At 37.7% G+C, this 24,946-nt stretch overlaps 1 protein-coding gene across 10 annotated transcripts; it reads right to left on the bottom strand.

The window, feature by feature from the left end:
* Positions 1-782: 782 nt before the first annotated feature.
* On the bottom strand, positions 783-24,736 carry LOC105387012 (heterogeneous nuclear ribonucleoprotein 27C). Of its 10 annotated transcripts, none has more exons than XM_048628744.1 (13): positions 24,579-24,736; positions 21,287-21,490; positions 18,906-18,965; positions 18,212-18,402; positions 17,768-17,850; positions 16,504-16,730; positions 15,804-16,003; positions 15,336-15,425; positions 14,260-14,444; positions 11,005-11,089; positions 5,091-5,179; positions 3,201-3,285; positions 783-2,768 (listed from the first exon to the last, which is right to left on the bottom strand). In XM_048628744.1, exons 1-13 carry the CDS (start codon positions 24,614-24,616, stop codon positions 2,656-2,658), a joined length of 1,650 nt encoding a protein of 549 aa, XP_048484701.1. In that variant the 5' UTR covers positions 24,617-24,736; the 3' UTR covers positions 783-2,655. The 10 variants fall into 10 exon arrangements, with proteins under 10 accessions (XP_048484701.1, XP_048484702.1, XP_048484705.1 ...); XM_048628745.1 differs by having other exon boundaries at positions 3,201-3,282; XM_048628748.1 differs by lacking the exon at positions 15,336-15,425.
* Positions 24,737-24,946: the final 210 nt, after the last annotated feature.

Below are 24,946 nucleotides of genomic sequence, written 5' to 3'. Positions count from 1 at the left end.
AACGTTCGGCCTAGTCATACAACTGAACAGCGCCATCCAATGAACGGGCTAGTGGTTCAATCAAACAGGAGATTAAACCAGTTGCCTGCGACATAGCAAAATACATCATTATTATATATCTACCAACCTACGGCATAGAACGCGCTATCGTCTGAAATTTTGTTAACGTCTTCCTGAATATCTCACTTTATTAGGTAAATTGAAGGAATTTCTTAATAAAATAGAAATTCCTTCCAATAAACCACGTAGGTACTTTGCCGTAACACAATATGAATAAGGTAGGCATAGCTTTTAGAAATGAAGTATTTGCACCCTATATTTTGTGTGCCCTTACATAAATCACCTTGTGTTACACAAGCCCAATTATTCGAACAAAGTGTATCCGCTTAGGAAACCAATGAAAAAGTAGGAAGCAGCCGCGATAACTTATGCAATTTATTTATTCAATCAAGTAGGTATTTTTAAATAATGCTAAGATAATAATTGATATTGTTACTTACCCATATCAGTTGTAAGCATAGCTTCACTTTATTTTTTCAACTTCATTTAAAACTAAAAGACAAGGTCAATTTCCTAACTGGTGTCTATTTAAATCCTAATCCTATAGTAGTATCTCATATTAGTGTTATTATTAAATGTAATAAGAATCTTTTATATTCGGCACACGCAAAAGCGCTTTGCAAGCACAATATGCAAAATATTTAATATTTTATAATTCGGACCATTTGAAGTAAAAAGACTTTCTTAAATTATGAAATTCTAATGTATAGAAAATAAAGGGATTGATATTATCATTATAGTATTTATTTTAACGTATTATACATAAGAATTTTCCGTAAAGGCCAAACTAATGCGAGGACAGTTAAAAATAAAAATTATAAGACGAAATTTATAACTTAAAATAATACATAAAGATAAAAATGAATACCTATTTGAGGTAATAAACGGTAGATTAACGCTATGGTCCACATAAAGAACTGCTTTAACTTAATTCCTGATCTAATTATTAAACCTCTTAAATTTTAGTGCCTAAATTATTAAAAATAGGTGCATAATTAAATCTAGAATAATTTCTAAAATATTAATATTGACCTACTTTTGACTGCATGTTATTGTCCGAACTTGTAGCCATAATCAACATCTTTAAAATTATAATAATATACATTACAATATATTTTATATGTTACATTGTTATTATAAGTAGGTAAGTATAAATATTAATTTTAAATTACATTTAATACATACTTTGATCCATTCCGATTGTTCTTATGCGATGTCATTATTGGCCTTCCTGCCCGCTTTATAAATGTAATTTTAAAAAGACTCAAAAATAAATGCTATTTATAAAAATATGTGTATATTGTTTCATGATCTACGCCCAAGTCTTTCCGAAGTCCCCTCAAAACGTTTGAATTTTAAATAAAAGTAGTTTTCTATTTACTTTTTTATTCAAGTAAACAAGTTACACGAAACATGACAAAAGGTAGGTACTCTGCCAAGACGGAAATATATAAATATATCACTGGCACAGCCCGTGCTATATAAGTATGTTTGATACAGTTACATGAACTCTCAATATGAGATGATACATGGAAACATTACGTTTAAAAACACACAAACATATTCGAGAATCTCCAGTTCTCTATTGTGTATGAATTAAAAATAAAAGTTCATTATGCAACATCTATTTGGAAAGGCATTCTAATCAGATTTTATCCTATCTATGTAAATGCATCTTATTTCTTTACGGTGGAATTTAAACATGATTTGTCTATATACCTAATCAATAAGTAAACTACCATTGTAACTTGAATAGGTCAGTACCTAAAGTATACATATTTTAGCAGTTACAACTTTAAGTTGTCGTTTTAGACTTCACAGAACAATTTACAACCATTCATATCATGGTTTATGTTATGCAACGCTCAAACTAGCAAAGAGTAATAGAAAAATACAAGTCAATTTGAAATATGTAGTAGAAGTATAGAAAAATTGTGTTACCTACAAAATATGGGTAAGTTTTATATTAAAATTATATTTGCTCTGTTGTAGGTACAATATGAAGAGTAGCATTAATGTTTAACAACAGTAAGGTCTAATTTTCACTGGTCCGAGAATTACTAAATGTAACTACAGAAAAACGTCAAAAAGTTAACTAAAACTATTCTACTAACCTAAAAGCAGCACTCAGTTTATAAGTAACCTTCAGTGCCATAATTATATGAAGCAGACATGTCTTATCTTCTACATACTACTAGTCAAGACAATTTTAATAACGAATCACCCTGTTATCATTATTTACACACAATCCACTAGCAACCCGAGAACGCCAACGGAAAGGTTTCTTATAAACTGGTTTCCACAAAGACATTTTACAAACTCAATGATTCGCGTTCGTAGAAAAAAAAAACAATACAATAAGAATTATTTTACAAGATCACCAGCCGTCTTGGTACCAGGCGTACAGAGCTGCGTCGGAGGTCGGCTGAGCTCGCGCCATGAAAAACGTCACGCGGTTTCTTGTCGGACGAAACTAGTCTTTACGTAAATTAACATACAAAAGATTGTGTGTTGTAAGTGGTTACTGATAGTTTGTTACTTTAGCTTGTCTTACCGGTGGTCACGTGTTTCAATGAACGCGGTCGGGGTCACGGCCTAGCGCCTGTAAGGATGGTACGACGAGGCGGTGGTGCCTCCGGACGAGGAGTAGCTTCGCTTCGACTTCTGGTAGCCGTCGCCCGAGCCGCCCGTGTATTCGTAATCATCACCTATGTGCATAAACTCACGTTAACATACCGCCGACATAAGAAGCTACAGAATCAGAATGAACATCTATAGATCTGTTAGTGAGTGTAAATTAAAATTTATAAGGAAAAATTCAACTGATGTATTTATAATTCATACTACTCGTCAGATGAAATAAAGTAACTAATAGATCAAAAGCATTACGTAAAGTATACTTCAACAAATAAAATCCAATATTTCATCAAATAGAAAGGTAAAAAGAATATAAAAAATGAAACTTACCGCACCACGCACCAATACACTTACCCTTTCCGCCAAACGATATGAGAGCAAACAGTTACCGAAACGAGAATACATGACGCATGATATATGATCGTACACTACTAGGCTCTAAAACCGTCTCTCTTACTGTACAAAAGAGGTTTACTTTTCTACGTAAACAGCTATTTATAAACCTGATGCCGTAGGGGATACGTCTGATGCGTTACAGAAGGACGGTTGCGGAGACACCATTCCACTGCAGTACATCATTTGAACCTGCTGTGGTACATAGGTAACGTGACCATTTATTTTTTTTGTCAAAGCGGGACACATGCGGATTTATGTTGCAAAAAAAACTTATTGGTACCTATTCATTACAATTTTATGTAGTCTATGTAGGAAATGAAATCTCGTACGAGATTTCCACCTAGCGAGATCTCGCTAGACCTGGCAAATTACGGGATCTCGCGAGATTCGAGAGAGAATCGCTATTAAAACATAAATGCAAATGCTTATTTTTATAGTAGGTACTAGTAACTGACATAATGTTGCTTAGTTATAAAAGTGACTTTTATTAAAAAAATGAATGAAAATATTATTTTGTCTCTAACTCCAATAAATAAAATGTTTATGTCTATAATTAATACACCTATTACGGCTAATCAGTTAAAATTTATGCAATATTGGTAAAAAAAAATTATCTATAAATATGTATTTTGTAAATTTATTACTTTACTTTCAAAACTTAGGAGTAATAGGAACATTAGTTTTAGTAAATAAAAACAAAAACTTAACTTCACAAGTTCTTAAATAAATGTTGTGAGATCGTATTAATCAAATAAAAGAAGTTCAAAAGAGAAGTCAGATCAAGTTATCAAGGTACGGAAAGGCAAGTAATTTTTGTGAAAATTATTTCGATTCTGAAGACATATTAATAACTAAATTCTAATTTTAGAGCTGTCAAAACCTTATTGTATTTGTTTTAAATTCGACTCCATGTGTGTTTCCGTAATTGTCATTTTTTTCTGCTTTTTAGCAAAATTTATAGTTTGACAGCCTTAAAATTAGAATTTCTGCCTTTCGAATCGACATCATGGCTTCTTAAAAAACTCATCATGTCGAGAAAATCATCTGATAGACGACTTCTGATTTTGCATGAAATACACGTAGTCACGCTGCATTTGTCGATCTCGTTATCTCGCGAGATCTCGTACGAAATTTAACGAGTTTCAATCTCGTTAAATATGGCTGGGGTCTCGCGAGTTCGGGATCTCGGCGGGACGATATTGCATTCCCTAAGTCTATGTGAGAGGTAAGAAGATATAAAGCTGTCTGAAGTGATTAATGCAAAATGTAGGTAATTTAAATTATCGTTTGGCATGTTTATGAAAGCGGGACATCTTTGCCCTCGCGGGGGACAGCGGGACGGACAGCTTGAAAGCGGGACTGTCCCGCCGAAAGCGGGACGTATGGTCACCTTATACATAGGTCGAGTTTAGTCACGCTTTCTTAATTTTTATACTGACACTTAGGTACTGAATGGGCTAGTCTGAGTTCAAACTAAGCAGCTAAATACGTAAGTATTAGAGTTATTCATTTTTGAAATAACTACCTATACTACACCTAACATTGAGCGTTTTCTTGAATGGAAACCATTCATCATTCAGCTCTTTATAAAAGCTGTCACTTTTCAAAGGGTGGGTTTTTCACGTAAGTTTTGCCATTACCGCAAATTATTTGTATGAAAAAGTACCAGCAAACAAGCGTCCCTGACTTTTCTTACTTTCTTTCCCAGTTTTTCATAAAAATAATGTTACTTTGCCGCTTGCGACAGCTACATAACCTAACATACTCGCTGTCATTATAACTAGCATTTCTAAAGTCTGTTTTTTAATCTCTAGATATTTAATTGGCAGATTCTGAAAGGTTCATCAACAGTCGATTGTCCGGCCAATAGAACGATACGAAACTTAATCGCGGGACAATCGACTGTTGCTGAACCGTTCAGAATCTGCCATTTAGTATCTGATCTATTAAAAACAGACATCCATATCTAAATGAGTACAAAGTAGTGAACTATGAACCTGGGGTGGCGTGCCGATCGCTTCGAGCATGTTTTGCGGCATGCTCACGAACTTGGGACTGCCAGTCGCGCTGCACACGCCGTCGCCCTCTAGCGTCAACAACTTGTATTAGCATGTGCACACGTTTACGTAGGATCTAACGATGTGCTTGAACTACAAGGGACTATTCTCTAATTCATGAGCTAATGTCAATGTCCGACAATACTAACTTTGCAACTGACAACAAGTGTCGACGATGACGTGGCGTGACTTTTTATTCTTCAATAATTTAGCGATAGACCGGTTGCAAACTTAGCTTTGCGTGACTCTAGTAGGTATAGTTTACCTCTCATTGTATATGTTTTAATTCAATGTAAGGATAAAGGAACCTACTCAAAAATTACCATCACTTCTACATCTCCAGGGTTATAGAATAGTTCCTCTAGTGGTGGTTTCAGGAATCTACATTCAAGGGCTATGGAAAATAGCTAAAAAAATGAAGTTGTTTAACATATCCGTAAGATTATGTATTTGCCATATGGACATACTAAAGAAACCAACCACCGAAGACAATATAATTCTAGATACATACCATAATAAGAGAAGAAATGAGATGATATTATGTTGAAAAGTGTGCAAATGTCTATAGGTACATAATATGCAGGTTGTCAAAAAGCTGATTTTTAAGTGACTCACATAATCATGGATCATTTCCATGATTTGGTTTTTAAAATCGTAATTTTTTAATAGACAAATCTTTTGCAACAGCCGGCATAATTAAGTGTGATAGTATGCCTATAAGAGAATGTGTACTTGATTTTCAATTTCTTTGACCGATAGGTAGATCATATTTTAATAAGTATACAATATAACCCACGGTTCCTACTTTCCAATAAAATTTAACTTTTTATTCAATTTGATGATTTGTTATTAGATGTATTTTGTTAAATATTATTAAGTTCGGGCCTATACGAAATTTTGTTAGATTACCTAACTGTTTACACTGCCTACATGTTTTGAGCCTAGGTAGTAGACCTCACTTTATGCCACCATATAAAAATAAAATTATGATATTATACTGTCCTAATTTTACACTAAGGGAAAGGGGAGGCAAACATTAAAAATGCCAGGTTTTATTTTGAAATTTTTGATTTCTTTTAATTATCTACGTTTTATAATGTCCTTAAAAGTAGATATATATTTCATCATAAGATATCTCAAATATTTGCATGTGGTAATATTAATATTTTAATTAATCAACCAGTAGTATTATTTAATCCATTAAGATAGAAGAAGCTTAATAATAAGAAACTACGACAAAACTGTTTTAATTTTTTTCCATTACAAACTACATACTTATGTTATTAGTTATTCTAGACACTAATATATACCCAAAATACCTAATATGAATAATGCATAATTTCTACTTCGAAAGACCTCAAGTGTTATGTGATAGCACTTTTAATTACATCAAAATACTTTACTCGCATACAAGCTTTTCACATCTTAATCGTTTAGTGCAGTTAAAGTTAAAATTAATAGTTAAAACCGTAATTAACTAATTATCATTAAGGTATCAATGTAAAAATAAAGGAAATAACAAGGACGTTAATATTCTATCATAATTTTCATTTTTATATAACGAACATAAAGTATAAGTTTAGGCGAGCGCCGGGCGCCCCGCGGCCGAGTGGGCGTGGGGCGCCCGCCGCCGCCGCCTATATGCACTCGTAAGGGCTAAGTATAGTACTTTACATATTATAAGATATTATAACAAATCTAGATAATAGTCTTACAATTGTAACATGCTTACTTTGTGAGTCGGTCGCGGTCGCCGCTTCCAATTAATTACATTTTAGAAAATTAATACAAGACTGTATAAATACAGCGCCCCATAGAGGGGCCAGATAAAGTAACTTATATACTGCCGTAAGTAAACATTACGTTAAATATTGTACATCAGTCGATAGTTCACCTAACAATTTTGTAATCTAATGAATCGAGAATTATGTACTTTAAATTTAATCCACTATTTTAAAGAAAATCATACTTTAAAAATAATCAACATCATTTTTTAATTAAAACAGAAATAAATAACACTTGCCCTAGTTTTTATAATTAATGTTTATTATTAATTGTAAAGCCCGTGCATATTATTTTACGATAAAATGGATTCCATAATTACATTATATTTAAATTCTAGTATAAATATGAGGTGTTTGTATATTAGTAATACCTGCATTGTATTTTTAAAATAAGTATCGAAAAGACTATAGTAAAATCGAACTCTTAGTTGGCCAATGCGACATTTTAAATGCAAATGATTACTCGAATAGAGAACGAACTAAAATGTGTTTATTGCTACGTTATCGCTAGGGGTGTGTTGTATAATTAGTCAATTACGATCATAAAATTAATTACATACACGGATACCGAGAGTGCGAGCCCTTACTCCTCGATATCAAATACACTCTGCACATACATTATTTTTCCATTATATACTACTGAATAAACATACACATATAAAAACCGCGTACATTATAAATATAAAGTAATACAAACAAGTTGAAAGGTTAACTACACAACAGTACTACTACAGTTTTAAGCCATGATTAAAATATTATTTCCATAAACATTATAATTAAAGATACAGTACATATCTTATGGCGATATAACTCAGTGTAATATATAAAATGCTAGTGCAAGTATTGCGAGCGGGCGGGCGGCGCCCGGCCCCGCGTCTCCACACATCAACATATTTGACAGACGAGCCTCTTAAAGAGTCTTACCGTATTTGTATTTTGCTAACTATTTTTAATTAATAAATTCATCCAATATTTTATGCTCTTCTCCTATTATAATAATAATTAAAAACCCATATAAATAGTCTCAATTGATTTTCACATTAATTTGCACTAAGTTTAATGTCGAGTAAATCTAAAAAGTTCAGGTCATAAGTGTCCTCACCATTATAATACATATTAAACTTTATTTTTAAATAAATTATACTCTTTATGTTACTTAGAGAAGATTGCCCCGTTGGTTTATTACAAACTAAGTACTTAATTGTTCCAAATGTTTGTGAATGCAGTCGTTCACCTTAGTGCTACCATTATCGCTGAAAATAACATAATTATAAACATCTCTATTCACTTAACTTTTGTAAGGCATCGTTTCTTAACTTTAAACCAGATTGTGAGATAGTAATATTCTTACATCATCGGTGGTTGTATATTTAATAATCTACGTTTTATAATCGAAATGATGAACTGCCGGTGAGAAATGTTTCATTGCCTTCTTTGCGAAAAGGAAATCAATTCGGTTGAGCAATTGATTTAGCGTCGCCAGGGGTGATGGAATACTAGCGCCGGGGCGATAGAAAGGCGAGCATCGCATTGAAACGAGAATAATGGAGAAATGCATTGTATAAAAGCGATTACGTACGACCGAAACGAAGTTAAGCTAAAGTGAAAATAAAATTAGCGAGGAATGAATCGAGACAAATTAACCTAACTAATATAGGAACGAGTGAAGCAAACGAAGCGTCCGGCGCCGCGACTAAATAGTAGCCTAGGGACGGGCACCGGGTCGATCAATAGTCAACATTATCAGTAGGTCATTATTGTTAATTAGGTACAGTGTTCCCTACATACCGAGTTTGTTTCAGTCGAATATGTACTTTAAGAGCTAGAATGCAATGTGCCAATATCAGAGATATCTATGAACATCACAATGTAAAGGCGTATATTTTCTTCACTATGATTGAATTTGGACGCCGCCGCCCTCGCCGCGGTCGCTTACACCTCGTTATTCCTCAATAGATAAATTATATTTTACTTATGGAGCGATCTTACATAACCCTATTCTAAACTTTCAAATTATGCATTCAATGTAAGTATCAACAATTTGACTATTTTAAAAAACATTAATAACAAATGTTACGTTGGTCTTATGTATTTATTTTAGTTTAAAATTAAAGGAACCGGCCCAGAGCGGGCCGCCTAGCAGTAAGTAGTAACTCTAGATAGCATACGGGCCGCGGCCGCGCGCCTCCGAGCCACAGATTAATTACTTAGCTTATCACTAAAATTTTAATCAGTCGATCGGTCAAATGATTGAGCGATATAGTACAGTAAAGGACTAACATTAATTTAATCTAACAATGTTATTTTAAATAATAACTCACTTTGTACGAGGCGGCGCGCGAGCCGCGGATTATCCTAACCCCGCCGACGGCTGGGATGTACCTCTATTTGGCAATCACATAAATTAAAAAACTTTAAAACTATGTGACGAGAGAATTTATTAAAATTATGCTTTACATAAGTATATATATGTACATACAGCGCGAGCGAGGGTGGCGGCGGCTGCTCCAAACAACAAACCTATAATATCCTAAAATGCTTGAGCTTCAATTACTTAACACATACAAAATTACTTTATCGTTTGCTCGTTTCAACAATTTGGCAGGTAATCAATTCATTAAAAGTATAAATTCGATATTAAACTTATAAATTGCGATAAAAAACTAAAATGCATCCTAGAAAACAAATTATAATTACACAATATTATACAGAATATTGCTCCCCCGTTTAACATTGGGAAAATTAAATTATTTTAAATCACGTTCAGTCATACTATGTTTTGTTAAATATTAACACATAATTATTTCATTATATCGCTACCTTTCCTAAGTCTAGTGGGTGGTAAATAACCAAAATTCTAATATTAAACATACATACCGATATATATACCATATTTATACATAGTTATTAGCTTAAGTTAAGTTCCTTTAGGTATTTTTTTTCCTAAATTGGCTTTGTATAACTGTGTCTGTCAAATATAGCTGATGGGTGCGTGGGCCGGGCGCGCCCGCCGCTTGCCGCTATCTCCTACTTTATTTATTAAACGATACACGCTTACAACGTCACTACACGACATACGTGAGATCCCAAATAGGATGTTCATTAAAAGAAATCACTAAAACCTACAAAAAATAATATATTGACAATCTGAAAAACACGAAGTAAAAATAAACCATCCGCAAAGCCCAAATCCAAAAAAAAAGAATATTAAAAGCAAATATTTTTTCGAAAAAAAATATAAGTGCCACGAGATTTGCCGTGGCACCGTCGCGGGGGCGCCTAGGCGACGCGCGACATCGGGGAAAGTCATATTTAAGTGCTCAGAAAGAGTTCGAGGAAATACGCTCTAGACGCGAGCGGAAAGTGTCAACTTACGGTTACAAAAAAGCTCTATAGATCATATTTCAATATCTAATCGTCAGAATGTTAACTATTACAATATTTAAATTTATTTATTTAAGATTAAAATTAAACTTTTTACTTAATTACGCGTGTGGGTTTGTGTTAGTGTCGTCGGGTGTCAGGCCGACTCTCCGCCTTTAGGCTTTATGTTTAATTTGCATACGTTTCGTTACAATTAATCTAGCAGTCGTTCGTTTTAGTTTTTAAGTTAATTAAATCTTGCATTGTTATAAACTTACTCCGTAAAGTGTTACGTTTAAAGATTTGCTCACCTAAAAACATATATTTTTTATAAAAATTGACACCTAAATTGTTTCCGAAATTGCTATTATAATACCGCGCGTTTGAAAAATTAATCTGAAGTTTTGTTTCGAGATGTCACCTAAGTCGGGCTAAGTTTGAACACGTCAAGGAATCTAACGATCGCGTCCCTACTTGGTCGAACTTTTTCAGTCTGTGTAGACTGGAGAGAAAATGTGGGGGGGTGAGGATTGATGTTTTGGCTACGTGTCTTGTGTATGCTCGTTTCTCGGGTGTATGCCACCGGGTGGTGCGGTGGTGCGTGTGACCCGGCTGTCATGGCTGGCAAGAGGCTTAGGCGGCCGGCCACTCCTTGTTAAACTCATTGGCGTTGTAATGTTTGGTGGCATGGTGCGGGTGGTGCACACCTGGAGGCTGCGCCGCGCCGGCCGTCGCGTGGAACTCGCCGCCGCTGTATGCAGCCCTGGTAGCGCCGCCGCCGTACGATGAGCCCTAGCCAAGCCCCACACGTTATACACCGGACGAATCGTACGCAAACAACGTACTACCATTCTCTGACGCCCTGGTACTAGGTGACATAATTACGCGCGATCGGTACGTGTCAAAGGGGTTGTGAATGAGAATTATAGTACGAAAGTATGTCGGAATGACGCGCTGTGCTGATGCCGAACTATGCATCTAATTCTACAAAGGCCAGGCCCGGCCGAGCTAAGAACGCTTTTCTCCTCGGGTATAATATAGCAGTAAGTATGCTGGGCAAGTGTCGGTTGTCTTCGCTCAGCTGGGCCGGCCGAGCGCGCGGAGAACTGGCGTACGCTGTCGGTTACTTTCGTTTTTTAAATTGTGATTTAAAAAAGCCGTTCGTCGTCTATGGTATGTCAGATTTCCGCGCACGCACGTTCTCGGTCTAATAACTTTAGTTATGAATAGCGAAATACAAAAATATAGTTTCGTAAAATATAGAGGCTTCAGCTGCAGCGCGTCTAAAACGGTCATAGAGGATCAACATGAGGCGATACGGGGAGTGTGAGGAGAAAAATCTAATTTTAAGATATGAATGATTTAATTTCAAAAAGCGACACCCCATTGTTGCCTCCATGATTTCTGACACAATTCCTATGATACGTTTACATTTAACAAATAGCCGAATAATTTCTCTGAACACTTAAAGTACAGCTCTTAAAATTATTTTTATCGATAGTATTAATGAACCTGTAACAATATGAGAAAATCCAAATTTTACTAATTTGTACTTTAAATGCCAATTTACAAGTGTTGAGATGAAACAAGTGCGTTGGTCCATCTCGCACGGATTAAATGCCATATATAAAATATATATCGAGTGAATCTAAGGTAAGCTTATAACTAGTGCGTTGCGATGCCTTTTTGATGCGCGAGTCGCTACGAGCGGACCGCACGGACTAATCCCCAGTTTCGCGACATTCCCTCCCGAGCCCCGCCCATATCTAATTGTCTTTCTGGAGGAGCCACTCTTGGCCCTGATCGACCAACTGGAAAAGAAGAACACGGCATATAGTCCCACTCGCCACACGTGTCGGCCTTAACAGATTTAGTAAGTAGCGCAGCGCGTGAATCATGGACCAGGGTGTAAGCAGTGATCCCCAGGAGGTGACGGGTGAGGAGGGACAGGGCGAGGCATGAGGGGTGATGAGAGACCTTCAGCGAAACTTCCTATACATTTTATCTTCTTCTTTTTCTAGATAGCGGTCTGCCGAGCTGCCGTGAGCTCGCAATATCAAAAAGACATCGCACATTTGTATTCGTCACTCGTCAACATGCAGAGATCAGCGACGGACTCCGCGCTCAAGTTATATATTATAAACAAGCATTGCATACATTCCAACACGGCACACAAATGCAGGGGAGGCAAACTAATGGCTCTAAAATTATCATGCTGCAAGTCCGGGTGAGGACTCTAACTTAGGTAAAAAAATTATATTGAATTTGTTCGCTGAATTTCACTCGTTCACCATGATAGAAACAGTCACCAATTCCCGTTCATTCCAAATCGCAAACAACAAAACTGACTATTTGGCAAGTACAACCAATTTGAACGGTACAAATTAAAAACAAAACTGGCACTCATCTTACACCCGTGATTTCATTTAGAGCCTCACTTTCACGAAATAGTTGAAAACCTTACTCGTCATTCATGCCAACCAAACACAATATTGAATGAGGGGAGATGCAGGACAAATTATAAGATAAAGCAAATGAAACAATGGAATGGAGGAAGAGGGAAGGAAGCAGGTCCCGGGTATGGAAGCGGATATTATACAATTGCAATCATCCGACGTCAACTTGGCTGTACTTTTAGTTCAAATTACGTTTCTTGTTGGTAGGTAAAATATAAACAATAAGGTTTTTATGTTTAATTTATTAAGTTATTAGTTTTCGTTAAATCTTAAATCCTTGGAAAGTGTTTAGTAAGTAAAGCTGTCAGGTGTTTTGTCTGTTTGCGATTTTCGAGTGTATTATTAGATGAGTTAGTTTGATTAAAATATGGAATGTAAACTGCGATTACATGGCAATATTTTAGTAATTGTACTGATTTGAAACACGAATCGCTGTAAATTCCAACTTCGGTTCAGCATGGTTCGTATGTTATTAAATTTGTAATATCCATGAGTGTTAGTTGCCAGTTTTATTAATTCATCATTTATAAATACGATTTATTCAATGTTATAAAAAGCGAAGCGGGACAGTTTCATACAAAATATGTCTTGAAATGACATCACATTAATATGATTTTCTGGTTATATGTTTTAGTGCAAAATGCAACATAGGTTATAGTGAAAATAGTTAATTACAATTTATTTGTTTCTATAAATTTCCGATACTTAAAAACATTGTCCCGTTTATTGGGACAACGTTTGGCTCGTTTAAATGCGTTTTCTTCAAAAGATTGTATAAAACTGTCCAGATCTTATGAATCCTAACAAAACAAAACCATTACCATTAAACTTAAAAAACAACATGCTTTGGTCTGGGATGTATGTATTATATAAAAGCAGTCACATGACGCAGAGTTTATGGAATCATGAAGTGAATCTGACCAAGGATAAAAATAAATGGCATTTGGGATTTCCATTCAACAAACTCTCGTATATCAATAGTTCCATATTGGAATATTTCAAAAATTAAGGTAATTTCATTATTACAGTTAATTTATGTTTCTTTCATAGGCATAGTTATTCAATCGAAATTAGTTCCGGTTTCAACTGAAAACGCGTGACTAACAGTTTTCAGGGTTATCAAGAAAAACAATCTTGTTCCGTACCGAGGTTTCATGTTTGAGATTCATTCTATAGGTATTTGAAGTCGGAACAACATTATTTCACTGATTCACCTATAAATCCTGTTATGGATAATCTTGGGACATCAAACTATGTTTTATTTTACTATCGGCATTAATATTCCAAGTATCCAGGTAAATATAAGACAGGGGATTCCCAAGCTACTACAAAAAAAACTTTAGCCTCAGGTATCATCCCCTGCCTTGCAAGAGAAAAAATCAACTATACTAAGCAACAAACCCAACCTTCCTTCCTCTAAAAAACGCAAACACGGAAAGAAAATTGCGTTCGCAAGTACCAGGAGCGAAGGACTGCGCGGGAGGTTCGTTAAAAGCGTGCACATACCTGGTCCTGCTGGTACGCCGGCGGGTACTGCTGGTACGTCGAGTAGTCGGCGGACGACGACTTGGACAGCGCCGCGCCGGCCGACAGAGCCGTGGCGAGGGCGCCCGGGGCCCCGCCGGCACCGCCCGCGCCGCCGCCGCCGCGACCGTACATCTCGCCGCCTTCAGAGAGAGGCACGTACGAGCCTGGAAGCGGGACGGTGGCGGGTTATGCGGGTTCGTGGCTGATTGTGATGTTCCGATGGGTGGATTCTTTTGGTTTGGGTGGGAGGGCTTTCTGAGGTACTACGTTATGATACTTTACAAGTATATATGGTGAGTAAACAGGAACATACTCTTGGTGATAATAGTTTACTGTCATTGATAAATTTGATAGTAATTATTATTACCCTTTATAATTACTACTCTCATCAACTAAATCAGGAAAAACGCAAAATAAAGAGATCTAAGCTCTAGTTAAGGAAAAGTGGGTGTAACCTTTTATTAGGTCAACACGAGTTAATTCCATAACAAAGCAATTAACGTCATCCTTTCTAATGAAAGCAATCTTATCAGTGATAGAACGTGCCGTTATCTCGAGTGTTAGTCAGAAATCCGGCAGTAGTAGTTGAGTGGCGATGAGGCGTGCGAAACTTTAACAGTTTACAGGGTTCAGTGACCTGAGTACGTTGACACCGCACTTTGGGTCATTATTTTGAAGATCGGGCAGTCACGCGCGCGTACCTGTGACTTGTACGCGGTCTGTTTATCAATCTTAGACCCCCAAAACATAGGAATGCTATTATAAGTATATCAATAACAGTAGCCACACGAAGTCAGGTTTGGGAAAGAAAACAATAATAAAATATATTAGCAACAAAACAGCAACAGCTCCTTGAAAACACGCCAACACCGGCTCTGCACCTAGATAAGAAAATCTTAACACGATAATAAAACACGACCTCGATTTCTAACAAATTCCGTGTAACATCCCTGCCAATTCATCGGTTGTGAGCGTTTTGACACGAACGTCATTCGACCGCTACCTACCAGGCTTTCAGAAACTGAAGGAGGGACTTTCACAAACACGGAACTTACCAGAACCGGTCGAGTTCGAGTTCTGCGGCATATTCCAGTTGTTCCAAGTGCCACCGGCGGACGCGCCAGCCGGCGCTGAGCTGTAGTTAGCTGCGGGGAGAGAAGTTAATGATTAGCATTCGGTGGAGTGGCGTAGGGCATGTGGTGTCAACTAACAAGCTACGCCTGAATTCATCACTAATTTCTCTACTCACAACTAAGCTACAGCTTAGGCTTTGGTTACATACCTGGTTAGATGCAGTCAGCTTTCAGTTTCGCCGGGTCTCCTTCCTATAAGTCTAGGGATGATGATTCTTACCTACTTGAAGAATCCGTTGGTAAGCACAGCCTTATCTATAAGCCTTATATCACTTATAAAGCCTGTAGAACGCAAGCTATGTTTTACTACAGCATTTTCCTACGTGAAAACCGCTTTTCCGCCAGCTGAAAATTACCAGGCGTACATATCGCCCAGGAGGTTGGACTCACCGTAGCTGCCGTATCCCTGGGCCGGCGGCTGCGTGTGCTGCGTGTAGTTGTTGGTGGCGGGCCAGGCGGGCGCGTGCGGGGGCGCGGTGGGCGCGGGCGGGGCGCCCCAGCCCTGGTAGCTGCCGGGGCCGGCGCCGCCGCCCGCCGCTCCGTAGCCGGCGTACGACGTCTGGCCGGGGGAAGTGCCCCAGCCCTGGTATCTGTGGAACGCTCGCAAGTCAGATTTGTGGCCGTAAAGGTCGATAGCGCCGACGGTGGAGTGCCTCGCTTCAGTATAAATATTAATGACTCTAGTTTTTTATATCGATGCACGGCGGTTGGACAGAAATAGAAAACTTGTTTCAGAGCATTTATTACCAATTCCTAGTGACAGATGCAAAGAAAAGATCGCCATAAAAGAAGTATTGACATCAAATTGGCGTGTTAGCGTGACCGCTTTCGTATTTTAAAGTAAACCGATAGAGATGTTTAATTGCGCTATAATTAGTAAGTCAATTTACGAAATGCCGGAAACAAATCAAAGAACAATTAACTTTAACGGGTTCGTGAGCACTTGATGGGTTTTCTCAAATAAGTTTTGATTACATATTATTTCTTAGTAGGTAGTATAAAATTTACTTTTGCACAAGTTCTACCATCTACAATTTAATTTTCCATAGCACCAGAGGTACCAGGCGTCCATAACCACTACACAACTCACCCCTGCATGATGTTGGGTCCAGCCATCGGCATGTTGATCGGCGGGCCGCCCATCTGTCCGTTGTGGCCCTGGATCATGGACATGGGCGCCGGGGTGGGCGGGCCCCACTGGCCGCCGCCGCCGCCGGAGCCGTCGCCCGGGCCGCCGCCCATGCCGCCCCCCATGCCGCCGCCGCCCGAGCCCAGCTTGCCGGACCCGTCGCGCGGCTCGGCGCGCTTGATCTCCACCTGGATTGGCGTTTGTTTCTTAGGTTCGAACTATGCTTTGTGAAATATAGGATGAGTCTATGACAGACATATGCCATGTATGGATTCGACAGCTGTCATAAGACTTACGCTATATTTTACAAAGTAAATACATGAACTCAACGATTTAGGTCTGGCTAAGATTATAAAGAGTCGAATCGAATAAAATATATTACAAAAACGTGAAAAGTGATAGCTAATTTCAACGAAGACTATACGCCATCGGATTCCTACACCACCGTACTTTGGTAATGAAACTTTGAACGCATAAATTTCTGAGCAAGTAACACAAGAGTTGCTTCATTAAAATTAGAATATAAGTCCAACAAAAAATAGCTGATATAGTTTATTTTAGTTTCAAACCACTCATGTTAGGACTATTCAGTTGAAATTTTAATAATCTGGCGACGGAATGACGTCTCGAATTGAGGTCATGAACTTTGGAATGACGTGACATAAATAGAAAACACAAAAAGTAAGAAGGTCTTTTAGCTGATGACGATATCTTGTAGCTCGTTTCAATATACTTTGTGCACTATTGAGAACATAAACAGTGAGTGATAAATTATAATCTTTGGGGTCACAGCATATATTTGACACAGAATGGAAATAGCACTGGTTGAATGAAGATGGATACGATACTAATGTTTTATCCATACAATAGAATTTTGCGTAACTAACTTGTTCATCCGTCTTTTAGGCCTTGGTCTCCTATTTACTCCGTAGGTCGCGTCAAGTGTCACCGCCGTAGGCCGCGTCGCGATGCTCATACATCTACGCGCCAAACGTCGGCGTGTGAGGGAGACCGCATCAGTACATTTCTATAGTGAGCATCGTGACGCGGCCTACGGAGTGACACTGGACGCGACCTACGGCGTGAATAGGAGACCCGGGCCTTACTTCGCACGGAGGCGACGATGTGATGGTTTTTTTGGAAGCTAGAGGCAGGCTAGATACCGATAATATCCCAGTAACTATAGGTTGCCGGAAAAACCAAGTGTTAGATCTAAACAACTTACCTGTTTCCCGTTGAGGTTGATGAAGTGCTCCTGGGTCACACGCTCGACGGAAATCTCTTCTTCGAAGGACAGGAATCCGAAACCTATTAACGAAAGCGCGTAGTTAAGAATAGTTCCATTCACCGCTATCTGATATTGGCAAAAATAAATTACACATAGGTATAATTCACCGGTTTTCTGGCAATTGATAAAAGCTCAGCCGTTGAAATTGTGCCAATTTTATTTCACCGTGTGTTCCCTTGAAAATTATAGGTACCTTGCAAAAACAGCTGTATTAAATAGTTGCAAAAAATCACTCGGTGCGACTTGGATAAAAAGGGTGTTTTTGTAAATCTTTTAGAAAATAACAGTAAGGCACTTTCTAAGTCAAGCAATATCCACAGTCAGCATACAAAGGTGGTGCAAGCGGCACCAGGATACCAGGACAACATGACAGCTGCTTACCCCTAGACTTCTTCTTCTCCTGGTCGTACATGATGACGACCTCCATCACTTTGCCGTAGCGGCCGAAGAAAACGCGCAGGTCAGTCTCCGTAATGTTGGACGGGAGACCACCAAGGAACACCTTAGGGTACCCCCCTCCTCGCTTCGGCTTCTGAAGGGTGCGCGGGTTGCACGGCTTCGGATCGATGGTTCTAGAAAGGACACGGACGTCAGAGGCTAGTAGGAAGTGGCGGTACGCGTGATTTGAACGTTTTTAAGCGCTTCTCTCTCTTTGTACGGGCAACATTTAACAGTCATGACTCTCTTATTTGGACAGGTGTTGTAGGAATTTCACTCTATTTATATTTTCGAGGCTAAGCTACCATGCGTTGCAAACATTGAACCGCAAGTATCTAGTTTCACAAACATTAAACAAAAGCTTCAATCAATAACATCAATTACATTTATCTTTAAGCGTTTAAAAACATCAAATTCAACGCTTGCTCCTCACCACTCTGCTGAATGCTGGGTTCACATGGGTCTATTGAGTTTAACTATGCCAAAAAGTACTAGGGACCCATGTGAACCAGAAGCTTTTGTAAATCTTTCACATATGTTGGTCTCTCGACCGTCCGCCCTATACAGAGTAGTTTTATTTGGTTGGTTAGTTATACAAAATCGACCCATATGAACCCGGCTCCAAGTGCCAACATACCCTGCAGCATTGTCATCGTGATGGCTCGTGCGCGGGTGACACGGCTTGGGGTCGATCGTCCTACGGTCAGGTGGATTGTTTTAGAAAATCACACTTATGCAAAAGGGTATAGGGTTGACCGGCATGGGAACATAGATTGTTAGACTTACTTTTCTAAGTGGAGTTTCTTATTTAAAGGGGTTGCTTTGGTGGCAATAAACAGTAAACAAACAATACTTATATTGAAATTCACAACCTGATTTACTATACACATAAGTAATAATAATTATGTTAGCGTATTTTGCTGCCCTAGTGAATATTTGTGTAAATATTTTGCGTACCTAAATTAGCACTAATCAAGCCCTTCTAGCTACACAAATATGAGAACAGTAATTAACAAAGTAAATTGTATTCTTTGAAAAGAGACAATGCATAGTTTCTATACAAAATTGTAGCAGTGGCGTTTTATCCCCAGTATAGAACAATAGGGCTTTAAGTACCTCTGCAGTGATTTCCCACAAACATCTGAACGTACCAACTAGAGTGTAATCTAATGGCACTGCCTGGATGTGGAAAGAGTATACCTAGGTCACAACTTGACCATACAATTTGAATTAACTACACTCGCGAGCAATGAAAAGCCTCCACCTGCCTTTGCCGTTCCATATGTTACTGGAACTTTTTCATTGCTCGTGAGTGTATTATTAGTAGACTGAAGTATTCAGTAAAATCTAAGCTCATTTTATTACATTGTTCCATTCTTAAAACATTATCTTTGTTGTAAAAGAGCGGCCAATGGTAGCGTCTACTAGAGAAGTCAGAATATTAGGAAGTGAGTTCCCACATAAAACGTACGATGATACTAATGTAACTGTCGCACTGTGGCACAATGAAGGCATCACAATGGCTCATATATTTTATTATAACAGTGTATAACAGTGTAACAAGCACAGCTTGATTCTAAAGTCATAACTACAACTCTAATAATCTCTACGATAATAATTATAGATAATATACACAGATTCTATACAAATTAACACTTCATTGATAGGTGAAAACTTTTAAAAAAATCGAATGAATGGACTTATAAATAACAGTTATCCTGTAAGCAAATTTATATATCACTAAGACTTCACGCAACAAGTGTACTTATAAGATTTAGACGACGTTACAGTATACAGGGAAAACCAAAATTACTAAAATATGCCACACGTGGCCAGTCACATTATAAATTATTATTTAAGTCTTAAAATGTAATGTGCAGCACACATAGTCTTCAAGATAAAAACCGAATGTTTGCATAAAATCACGGATACGTCTGCTATTCGATATTGGACTTTGACCTCTAAGCAACTATGTATTGAACAAAACTTCAGTAGCCGTGAATCACGTTGTAATATTAACGCTAGTTGCATGAAAAATTGCCACGTCTAAAAAGACAGCAAATAATTATGTTGAGACAACGTGCAGCTTGCAAGAATTTCATACTAACAAGAGGCTACCGGCAACCGGAACCCGTTGTCTTGTTAATGATGTAAAGGGGAACCCACCCGTCTCTCTAGTCTGTAACTCACTTGCAATCAATCGCTAGATTCTGTCCCGCAAAATTTGTACACATGCAAGTAGTGCCAACCATATAGTTACCAAACTGTTTTCGTATTAGTAACTTTTACAAGTGTTTTTTTTTTATTATAATTTATTTAAGTAAATGCTGTTGCTATGTTAGTTTGTTAGAACAAGAACAAGGGCCGCGATTTTATCGCCGTGCTACGCTTTTCTAGACACTCTAAGGCCCGGGTCTCCTATTTACGCCGTAGTTCGCGTCCAGCGTCACGCCGTAGGCCGCGTCACGATGCTCACTATAGAAATGTATTGATGCGGTCTCCCTCACACGCTGACGTTGGGGCGTAGATGTAGTGAGAATCGTGACGCGACCTACGGCGAGACGCTGGACGCGATCTACGGCGCGTAATAGTAGACCCGGGCCTAATGAAAGTCGCTCAATATGTCGGGTGCAATGACCTAACAACGGGAATGTCACTGATAAAATTTTACTCTTGATTGTCTCTTGGTGACGTCCATAAATCCGTGGACGTATCAACTGTACCTTATGTATACCTCAGGCGCACACCCTGGATAATGTTCCTTTGACAACAGAACTAATAATCCTTCCACCACGGCAACAAACTGGTCTAGTCTAGTGTTTGCCACCGAAACGCTACTATGGCTACGTTCCCAGTAGGCAAAATGTTAGCCGCCGACTAACTACCAACTGTTCAAAGTTTTACAGTTTTGCGCTCACTATACGCAATTTTCCAGCGCCCCTACTAAGTTTTCCTACTAGGAACGCAGCCTATCAAGAAGACAATATTATAACAACAACAAAAACAATCTCCACTCACCTGCCGTCGAGCTGATGCGGCCCGTTCTGCAGCACCACGTTGACCAATGAGGGCTCGGCGAAGGTCACAAAGCCGAAGCCCCTGGAGCGGCCCGACTCGCTGTTCTTCATCACGACGCAGTCGATCACGTCGCCGTAGCGGGAGAAGTACCGCTGCAGGTTCTCCTGGGACGTCTCCCATGATAGCCCGCCCACGAACAGTTTTCTGGTGGAGGGAAGGGGTGATGTATACCACGGGTTGACGTAATATACCTAAAACTGATTTTAGGCTCCACGGAACTATATGAACATAGATTCGCCATAAATACGCTGTGATAGGCGAAATGTGCAATAAACGAGTTTGTCTATGTGGATAAAGATAGGTACACCGTGCTACAAAAGCACTTTTACGCTAGGACATTAAAAATGCTAGTTGAATACAGTATTATACAATGACCCTCATTTTGCCACGTGCATACGAATGGTAATTGAAAATCTTGACTTCTTTATCATAAAGGTTCTTTCAATAAAACCGGTCGAAGCCAAATTGAACCAGAATCTGAATAAAGGTTATAAAAGAAAGGGATGACTGCGAAGTGGCGGTAATATATTACGAAAAGTGAACCAAAAACTTTAGAAGGTTTCGTAGTGTATTAGTAGATAGGTACTAGGGGAGGAGGGACTTGAAGGGTTGAACTGATTAATAAGTGGCCCGAAGCCCCTTGTCTCTGTCGAACTATAGAAAGTTGCACGGGGAGTAAATCCTACCAACATATACATTGTACCGTTGCATTAATAGCCCAATTTATACAAGCCAGTAATTTCATTATGATATTTGGTTATTTCGATTGCATATTGCCTACTGAGAACAGGTTGGCCAAAGCATTCTTATGAAGAAAATTAGGTTGTGGACTAGTTCACTTGGGTATTCATAATACAATACAGTTAATCCTGAAGCGATGAGTTACCTCTACTCATACTACAACTTTTCTACAAAACGGTCTTCATAAACAGTGGGTTACCTACATAAAATAAATATTAATCTAGATCTTTGAGACGATTATTTTGGGCAAGACTCTCCATCAATCCATCTTTATTATGCTTATTTCACGTCTCCTAAATTATACTACTATTTAGGAGAGGCATAGGAAGGAAGTTAATAAAATGAGACTGTGATAGAGAAGTGTGAAATTTCTAAACATTCAAATTCCGGAAATTTACCTATAACTATGATATACAAGTTTTTTTTTTATGTGTGTTTAAGTTTTAATTTTAAAATACAATTTCATAAACCAAAAACTGTAATGAGTGTAATTAGAAAGTGAGAACTTTAATTACATTATGAATTCAGTAGGTATTATTAAGATTTTTAATTACCTACATCAGAAGAAGAACTACAGGATTGAACCACATATGCATTATATCTTGTTGGTAGTTTAGTAAAAATAAGTAAACATATTTTCAACAGGATTATTATAGGAGATTAGAATCAAAATATGTCAATTATCATACTCAATACCTTGATATTTATACAAGGTCAAATCAAGACAATTCTTTTAATGTGTGTTTTGAATCTGAGGAAACTTTATTGGCATGAGTGTTAAAAGTAATCCTTATACTAATTAATATTATTTTAAGCTGTTTTTTCCCGAATAAATAAAACTAAACTAAACAAATTGACTAATAGAATATATTGATGTTATATGCATGATATTCTCAATTCTGCCTGGACATGAAGCTCCGCATTCCTCATCCAGCCACTACAATTTAGATGTCCATATAACTCTACAATCTCTAAAATTGCCATGACTAAAAATGATTGTTGAGTGATAATGATAAGGCTAGCTAAATTTAACAACAAATTTATAGAAATAATTGGAGACTATGTAATTATAGATAATATGGTTTATTTTGTAGGTGACTCTTGTCCGGTGAGAAATTGTCATCAGGCATTAAGATTTTTTAGAGTTTTTAGGCACTTTACCTGAGTTTTCCACCAACCAAGGGTTGGCTGGAAGAAATTGCTTTTTGGCAATAACTTCTTCTTAATTTGTATTTTGTCTGTGTATGTTATTTTTTAAGTATGCAATAAAGTGTCTATAAATAAATAAATACACTTAGACTTGTATCTTATACTGTTGATATTAGCAATATTATAAGGAAAGTGATTCATTGAAATTATTGGTGAGACTATAAAATATTTTAAATCCATAACTCATATCAATGATAGGCACCTATAAACACCTAATGTTGTTGTTTGCAGATGTTTATCACCGTTTGCAAGCTAAAGGTTTTGAGGTTAATGAACTAGATAAATAATAAGAAATTGGAGCTCCAAATTCCAATTATGAATAATGAAAATTATTTTCATAAGACTGAAAGTACAATGAAAGAGAAACTACAACTTTTGTTAATAATAGTGTTTGTTTGCCTCATTATTCACCTTGAAATAATCTATCAAGATCATAGGAATTTAGGTCAATCAACAAGAATTGAGGTGACATTTCAGTTAATGTTAATTAGACCCCAGACTTTAAGGTTAGTTTTAGCAAGAAATGTTCTTAAAATTTTGACTACCAAAACCTAAGTTGTAAACACCTAATTACCATGCAATAGGAAAACAATAATTGATGATGTTTGTGTTTCATAGCAATATAGCTAGAGTTGGGTTGGTAACAACATATGTAAATGAATCAGCACGTTTTAGCTGGCGTCTCAATCTCGAGCGCGACGCGCCACCTCGGCGGCCTGCGAGCTCCAATAACCTCGTTACACGACATTCCCCTCGATTCAGACATTTGGTGGAAAGTGCGCCTTCTAAATCACCAACGCACAATAGGTGCGCGATAAGAGAAAGCAACGATTAGTCACAGAGAGGTTAATTCCACATAATACGCCTGCGAAACAAACTAATACGATCCACATTCGACGATTACATAAGTTTCCCGTAAAATGCCCACAGGTTATACAGATCAACTTGGTCAATTTGGCAAATGTATCATGGGAAAGTGATAGCTGCCATGATACACGCAAGTCGTACGGCGAGGCTTGGGGTCGGTGGCCGCTCGCCGGCAAAAGGCTAATTGGGCATTTCTGAAAGATATTTCCATCTGACAGAATCAACAAACTGCCTGAAAAACATACGAAAAAACGAATCACATAACGAAATATGCTGACATACAATGCTAGCCCTGAAGTCGTGCTGGCTATTCGTGAAATGCGACACACCAAGCCAGCCTGCCGTTTGACCTATTATTGTTTCCACATGAAGGAAAGCACCAATTGTGAAATAAAATGGTTAAAAACAAACTTACCCCTTCTCGTCATCGTCCATGTCTGGATTCATACGCATAACTTACTACTAATTAAAAATAATGGTTGGCACCGGTAAGACACCCAAAACCACACAAGCACAGACCCACACGATTATGGCGGACCAACCATTTCCGCTTGCTCGAAAAAAGTCATGGAAAGAGGAAGTAGTCATATTTTTTTGGAGTGTATTTTAAATTAAATATACCTAAACTGTACATTTTGGATAAAAAATAAATATAAATAATTCAAAAAACAAATTTATTCACTATTATAAAGTAATAAAAGCCTCTTAATTAATAATTATTTATAAATAAAACATATATTTGACTCCAAATCAACAAAAAGTTTACTAAAGCACTCGCTAGGT

The sequence above is a fragment of the Plutella xylostella genome, chromosome 21, assembly GCF_932276165.1.
Source record: "Plutella xylostella chromosome 21, ilPluXylo3.1, whole genome shotgun sequence".
Lineage (NCBI taxonomy): Eukaryota > Metazoa > Arthropoda > Insecta > Lepidoptera > Plutellidae > Plutella > Plutella xylostella.
This window is presented reverse-complemented; position numbering and strand designations above follow the sequence as displayed.